Raw genomic sequence first — 8,233 nt, 5'->3', positions numbered from 1 at the left:
GACTTTATTACTCACTGCTCTCCCCAGGGGTGAGGGGAGAGAGTGTGGACTTTATTACTCACTGCTCTCCCCAGGGGGTGGGGGGAGAGTGTGGACTTTATTACTCACTGCTCTCCCCAGGGGTGAGGGGAGAGAGTGTGGACTTTATTACTCACTGCTCTCCCCAGGGGTGAGGGGAGAGAGTGTGGACTTTACTACTCACTGCTCTCCCCAGGGGGGTGGGGGGAGAATCTGGACTTGTATTTTTGTTTATTTTATTATCTTTTAAATTCTCCAATATGATGAAAGTATTGGTGCAATTAGTCGTGATATATAATTTTACAACTTGTACTTTCCTGATATATAAACTTTGACAAATGCTGTAAATGAGTTGATAAATTCCCTCAGGTTATAAAGGTTTCAGTGATTGGAGAATACACAGTGTTTGCAGCACCGTGGCCTGGTGGAGAGAGAATCAGACACCGTATGACGCAGAACGGTCTCTGATCTGAGAAAGTCTTCAGATCTTCTCATTATTTAATGAATTTTATAATTACAGTAAAGGGATATTTCACCGCATTCTTCAACTGCTCTCTGAATTTAGTCTGTGTCACGGCATAAATACAAGTGTTTGTGCAGCAACTCATGAGCTGGAGCATGAATCCCAGTTCTTGTCCAATCTGAGGTAGAATTACAGAATAAAACCCCATGAACCACACCCGGTTCCATATAGAATACACCATAAACAGTGCCCAGAACAGTATAAAGTTTCCTGATATCACAAACAGTAAAATGATGGATTTCCTTCGGCTCTCCATCTCTGGGTCTCTGGGACTCTCCCCACTGCTGTGACCCCGGAGTCTCCTGCGGGCTCTGCTGGCCACTAAAATGTATCTGACGGTGAAAACATTGAGCAGCAGAATCAGAACAAATGGGATCCCCGGGGTGAGGATATAATGAAGGAGTTCGATGACTGCCCACACACGTGAAAACATAACAACGGCAGGTACAGCACAAAACCACGGTTGGTTGAAAAGCAAATACCGACCCGTGAACATAAAGTACCAGAACATATTCTTCAAACAGCCCAGCACACTCACTGTTCCCAGAACCACAGCCGCCGTTCTCTCGGTGCAATATTTAGTTTTCAGATTCTGGCAACAAATGGCCACAAATCGATCGAAGGTGAAAGTGACGGTGAACCAGACGGAACAGTCTGTGGCTGCGAAAAGCAGGACGGCGTGGATATTACACACGGGGATGGACCTCATGAAACGAAACTGACCCTGATAGACAATGGGAATGTGCCTGAGTATCAGATCGAAGATAACGACCAGTAGATCCGCCGCTGCCATCGCCACCAGGTAATGAGTGACACATTTGGAGAGACCGCACTTTCCCCGAGATAGGATAACTATCGTCAATAAGTTAACTGTAAGGAAGGGAAATAAACAGGGCAATTGTACATCAGGCTGGAACTGCCTGTAAATATTATTACCGTCCCTGGATCAACAGTAATTATTAGCACCGTCTCTGGATCCCCTGTAAATATTATCACCATCTCTGGGTCCCCTGTAAATATTAGCACCGCTTCTGGATCCCCTGGTAATATTAGCACCCTCTCTGGATCCCCTGTAAATATTATCACCATCTCTGGGTCCCCTGTAAATATTAGCACCGCCTCTGGATCCCCTGTCAATATTAGCACCCTCTCTGGATCCCCTGTAAATATTATCACCATCTCTGGGTCCCCTGTAAATATTAGCACCGCCTCTGGATCCCCTGGAAATATTAGCACCGTCTCTGGATCCCCTGGAAATATTAGCACCCTCTCTGGGTCCCCTGTAAATATTATCACCATCTCTGGGTCCCCTGTAAATATTAGCACCGCCTCTGGATCCCCTGGAAATATTAGCACCGCCTATGGGTCCCCTGTCAATATTAGCACCGCCTCTGGATCCCCTGTAAATATTAGCACCCTCTCTGGATCCCCTGTAAATATTAGCACCGTCTCTGGATCCCCTGTAAATATTTAAAAATTTGGATCCGCTGTAAATATCAGTACCATTTATGGAACCCCTATAATATTAGTACGGTCCCTTGACCCCCTGTAGATATTAGAACCATCTCTGGATGCCCTTTAAGTATTAATACCTTCTCCAGATGCACTGTAACTATTAGCAATGTCTCTAGATCCCATGTAAATATTAGTAATATCTCTGGATCTGTTGTATATTATCACTGTCTCTGGATCCCCTGTATATTATCACTGCCTCTGGATCCCCTGCATATTATCACTGCCTCTGGATCCCCTGCATATTATCATTGCCTCTGGATGCTCTGTATATTATCACTACCTCTGGATGCTCTGTATATTGTCACCATCTCCTGAACCCGTGTAAATATTCATACCATCTCCGGATCACCTTTTAATATCTGTACCAACTCTGGATCCCTTGTGTATTATCATCATCTCTGGATTCCCTCTAAATATTAGTACAGTCTCTCGATCCCCTGTAAATATTAGTACAGTCTCTCGATCCCCTGTAAATATTAGTACAGTCTCTCGATCCCCTGTAAATATTAGTACAGTCTCTCGATCCCCTGTAAATATTAGTACAGTCTCTCGATCCCCTGTAAATATTAGTACAGTCTCTCGATCCCCTGTAAACATTCGTACAGTCTCTCGATCCCCTGTAAATATTAGTACAGTCTCTCGATCCCCTGTAAATATTGGTACAGTCTCTCGATCCCCTGTAAATATTAGTACAGTCTCTCGATCCCCTGTAAATATTAGTACATTCTCTCGATCCCCTGTAAATATTAGTACATTCTCTCGATCCCCTGTAAATATTAGTACAGTGTCTTGATTCCCTGTAAATATTAGTACAGTCTCTCGATCCCCTGTAAATATTAGTACAGTGTCTTGATTCCCTGTAAATATTAGTACCGTCCCTGGATCACCCTGTAAATATTACAATCATCACTGGATCCCCTTTAAATATTAGCACTGTCTCTGGATCCCACTGTAAATATTAGTACCTTCTTTGGATCCCCTATAAATGTTAGTACTGTCTCTGGACCCCTGTAAATATTAGCACTGTCCCTGGATCCGCTGTATATTATCACAGTCTCTGGATCCCCTGTATATTATCACTGTCTCTGGATCCCCTGTATATTATCACTGTCTCTGGATCCCCTGTATATTAGCACTGTCTCTGGATCCCCTGTATATTGTTACTGTCTCTGGATCCCGTGTATATTATCACAGTCTCTGGATCCCCTGTATATTATCACTGTCTCTGGATCCCCTGTATATTATCACTGTCTCTGGATCCCCTGTATATTATCACTGTCTCTGGATCCCCTGTATATTATCACTGTCTCTGCATCCTCTGTATTTTAGTGTCGTGTCTGGACCCCATTCCAATACTGACACACCCCAGTGACCCTGTAAAACAGGTGCATGCTCAGGGACCCTGAAGTACAGCCTCACTTTCAGGGTCCTATTGTGAATTAAATCTCACACCCAGAAAGTCCCCGTATATATATCTCTCATCACTGATCCCACTCCCCCATCAATGTATCTCCCAGCCCGGGTACCCCTTTTCATTTTTGAGCTGGATATGGAGACTTACCATCAAATCAAACAGCAGCGAGTGCTGGACAGGGAACAAGAACAATTATGCAGTGAAACATGTTTTATCGAATTAATAGCTGGATATAGAGACTTACCAGAAACACCAATAGCAGCGAGCAGAGGATAGTAAATTACTTGTATACCCAAAAGCACAAAATTTATCCGATCCTCTAATGAGACTAAATCATAATTTCCGTCGAGATATTGAAACATCCAGAATGGACTGTTCCAATCTATTGTTCTCAGATTCCGACCCATTGTTGTAACATTCCAATCTATTGTTCTCAGATTCCGACCCATTGTTGTAACATTCCAATCTATTGTTCTCAGATTCCGACCCATTGTTGTAACATTCCAATCTATTGTTCTCAGATTCCGACCCATTGTTGTAACATTCCAATCTATTGTTCTCAGATTCCGACCCATTGTTGTAACATTCCAATCTATTGTTCTCAGATTCCGACCCATTGTTGTAACATTCCAATCTATTGTTCTCAGATTCCGATCTATTCTTTCCCTCTCTGTGGAGCCGCTGATCCCTGTTAGTGCCGGGGGTGATGCTCCCACTGACACTATGGGATAACACGTTGAAAGTAGTCGCTTATAAATAACAGAGAGAAACACTCCAGTGACACAATTAGGGCCAATGGAGACTGACATTAATTACAGTCACTGAACAAACAGATTCTGTTTACAACTTTCAATCCAACAACTTTTGTAGCACAACATATATTGAACCAAATATTACACAGATGGAAAACCCAAAGCCCAGTATATTATTTTGATAAATATTTGGAAGAACAGGAACTATGAGCCCACAGTCTGACAGCATGGATGTGAAGTGAGAGCAGCTTCATTTACAGATTTCAGATAATTTCGGAGTGAAATCCTTTAATTTCAGAGAGTTTCTATCCATTTCTCAAGAATTGGGTTTAAACTCAGAGATGGAAACTGAACCATTCTACCAGTTAGTTTGGAGACCACCCTGCGAATATTGGTGCAATCTCTGGATACCCCATCAATATTGGCAAGTCTATGGATCCTCTTCTTAATATTGGTACAGTCTCTGGATTTACCTGTAAATAATGGCACATTCTTTGGATTCTATTGTAAATATTCGCACAATCTATGGATTTCCCTCCAAATATTCCTACAGACTGTGATAAAGGCTCTGGGTAATTCTAAAAATATTGGCCCACTTCCAGATTTCCCGACACAATCTGTTGACTGGCTAAATGTGTACACTGCCGAGTAACACCATAAATATTGAATCACTCCCACAGACCTCTGTAAGTACTGACAAGGTCTGGATAAAACTTGAATGTCTACGGTCCTTGGAACCCCTGCAAATATTAACTCACTCCCACAGGCCCCAATTCAGACTGACACAGTCTGGGGGCTCCCTGAATGTCTCCAATCCTTAGCACTCCTTTATATATACCTTCTCTCTCCCGGTGTGATAATGAGGCCCACACGAAGCAGGAAAGGCCCAGGCTCAGTCCCAAGTCTCTGCTGCGTTACGTATTCAAATAGATAAGTGTCAGATGGTGCAGATTGGTGGGAACAATAAGGGGGCAGAGGGATCTGGGGGGTAATAAGACCCTAAAAAGGCAAATCAAGCACTCGGGACAGAATTGAAAAGCAGGGAAATTATGTTAAAGTTGTATCGAACCTTGGTTAGACCACACTTGGAGTATGTGTACAGTTCTGGACTCCATATTATAAAAAGGATATAGAGGCATTGGAGAGGGTGCAAAGAAGCTTTACAAGGATGATACCAGAACTTAGAGGTTATACATTGCTCACAAACTTTAAGTCTTTTCACATCTTCCATTTCTGATGAAAGGTCTTTGATTCTTTCTCCACAGATGCTGCCTGAATTGCTGAGCTTCTCCAGCATTTTCTGTTTTTATTTCAGGTTTCCTGCATCTGCAGAATTTTGCTTTTGATTGAGAGGTTATACCAGTGAGGAAAGATCGATTGGGCTGGGGGCATTTTTCTCCAGAAAAGCGAAAGCTGAGGGGTGACCTGATGGAGGTCTTTAAGACAATGATAGGGTTTGATAGGGTCGAAATAGAGAAGATGTTCCCACTTGTGGGGAGACCAGAATTAGGGGCCATCAATATAAGATCGTCACTAATAAATCCAATGGGGAATTCAGGAGAAGCTCCTTTCCCCAGAGTGTGGGTGGAACATGGAACTCACTACCACAGCGCATCGGGTGCAGAAAAGGTTTACTGGAATGATTCCAGGGATGAGGGACTTTAGTTACGTGGATAGACCGGAGAAGCTGGGCTTGTTCTCCTTGGAACAGAGACGGTTGTGAGGAGATTTGATCGAGGTATTCAAAATCATGAAGGGTCTAGACAGAGGAGATAGAGAGAAACTGTTTCCATTGATGGAAGGGTCAAGAACCAGAGGGCATAGATTTAAGGTGATCGGCAAAAGAACCAAAAAAATCTGTTTTTACACAGCGAGTGGTTAGGATCTGGAATGTACTGCCTGAGGGGGTGGCGGAGGCAGATTCAATCATGGCCTTCAAAAGGGAACTGGATAAGTACTTGAATGGAAATAACATGCAGGGGTACAAGAAAGAACAGGGGAGTGGGACTAGCGAGATTGCTCTTACAAAGAGTCGGCATGGGGTCGATGGGCCGAATGGCCACCTTCTGAGCTGCATTTATTCTACGATTCTATGGGATGCATTTAAGGGGAAGCTGGATAAGCACATGCTGTAGAAAGTGATAGAAGGATATGTTGATATAGTTGGATGAAGTCGGGTGGAAGGAGGCTCATGTGAAGCATAAACACCAGCATAGACCAGTAGGGCCGAATGGCCTGTTTCTGTGCTGGGACTCAATTTATCTCGATGTAACACCCGGTGTGATACAGAGTCCCACACAGAGCAGGAAAGGCCCAGGCTCGATCCCCGGTCTGTGCTGTGTTGTCTAATTTCTGCTGCTGTGGTACTAAACCCCACACAGAGCAGGAAAGGCCCAGGCTCGATCCCCGGCCTCTGCTGTGTTATTTAATTTCTGCTGCTGTGGCACTGAGTCCCACACAGAGCAGGAAAGGCCCAGGCTCTATCCCCGGCCTCTGCTGTGATATTTAATTTCTGTTGCTGTGGTACTGAGTCCCACACAGAGCAGGAAAGGCCCAGGCTCGATCCCCGGCCTCTGCTGCGTTATTTAATTTCTGCTGCTGTGGTACTGAACCCCACACAGAGCAAGAAAGGCCCAGGTTCGATCCCCGGCCTCTGCTGCGTTATCTCAGGGGGAGTTTTAACCCCTAACAACGGGTGGGTTGGGGGTTGGGTGGGAAGTAAAAATTGTCGAAGTTTGAAGTGGGATCACAACCCGGCTCCAAGGGGCACATTTCCGGGTTTAACGGAGGCGTGTTTAATGGTGTGAGTAACCTAGTTGCCTGGGGCACGTCGATCATTAGGCCAGGCGGGTCGGTAATTGCCACAGCCGTTTAGATGATTAGCACATGGTAATGAGGCAATTTTAGATTGAATTCAAAGGGACTTGAGTTTAACGCCTCCAGCATGGATTTCCAGGGGCTCGGGAAACTCGCCAGTGAAAGAGAGGCGAGATTGAGTCACAATTCATGGGGGTCTTTAAAGTTCAGGTTGTCCGCTGTGAATAAATGCTCAGTGATTACAGCTGGTGTCTCAGTTTCCTTTGCCAAACGTTTGGCAAAGAGTTTGTGCGATCACACAGCGTTTTCAGAAATTTGGATGCTTTCAAATGGGCAAGATCAGGATGGGGGACACCATGGACATCGGACGAGGAAGACAATCACCATGCACGGGGAGGACGAGGACGAGGAGGAAAGGGAGGAGGAGGATGAGGTGTAGGACGAAGAAGAAGACGAAGATGATGAGCAATATGAAGATGGGGCACCCATCGCCAGACCAGCTGTGCATATTGCTGGCTGGGATGCCACGGATACCCTCATGTCTCACAGATTCTCTTAGTCAGAGTGGGGAAAAAAAGAGACATGAAAATACTCCCATCGGCTCCCACCACCACTAAACTCCCACTCCATCCCCCCGGCCCCACACTTTGCACAAAACGGTCCTTCAACCCCTGCACCCATTGCACATCTGCCCAATGGGTCCCGTCATGTATTGACCTTCATCATGAAGCAAATGAAACGACGGCTTCTCATTCGGGACCCAATAATGGACAAGACCTGGGAGTGGTGATAATCAATACTTTTTATGTGCCGATATAAAAAAGGAACTTCACAACATAACATTTCTTCAAACACCCTTGCGCAGACCCTCAGTGAACTACGATTGTTTGAACTTACACTTCCAGTAGGTGCATCCTCCATGGATTCAGCAGAGGCAGCGGCAGGTTGCTCAGATCCCTGCCCTCACTGCTGGCATGCTTTCAGCCCACACCCTCTGGGTTTTGGAGCCCGTGATGGCCCTGCCAAAGTCTGCTCCACCTGCACCTGTGTGAGGGAGAATCAGCCCTCAGGAAAGGAGGCAGCACTTCGGGTACTGGTTGAGGGAGTGGGGGAGGTGCAATGAGTGAGATGTGGGAGTGTTTTGAGTGGAGTCCCCACTCAATGTACCCTTTCACCATCAGCCCTCTCCCGGGC

General features: G+C 45.2%; 1 protein-coding gene across 1 annotated transcript; it reads right to left on the bottom strand.

Moving 5' to 3' along the window:
* Positions 1–512: 512 nt before the first annotated feature.
* Positions 513–4,045, bottom strand: LOC137307498 (probable G-protein coupled receptor 139). Its single transcript, XM_067976839.1, has 2 exons — positions 3,715–4,045; positions 513–1,411 (listed from the first exon to the last, which is right to left on the bottom strand). Exons 1-2 carry the CDS (start codon positions 4,043–4,045, stop codon positions 513–515), a joined length of 1,230 nt encoding a protein of 409 aa, XP_067832940.1.
* Between the last annotated feature and the right edge of the window lie 4,188 nt (positions 4,046–8,233).

This window comes from Heptranchias perlo, chromosome 3 (genome assembly GCF_035084215.1).
Source record: "Heptranchias perlo isolate sHepPer1 chromosome 3, sHepPer1.hap1, whole genome shotgun sequence".
Classification (NCBI taxonomy): domain Eukaryota; kingdom Metazoa; phylum Chordata; class Chondrichthyes; order Hexanchiformes; family Hexanchidae; genus Heptranchias; species Heptranchias perlo.
The sequence above is the reverse complement of the archived record's forward strand: the minus strand, read 5'-3'. Positions and strand labels throughout refer to the sequence as shown.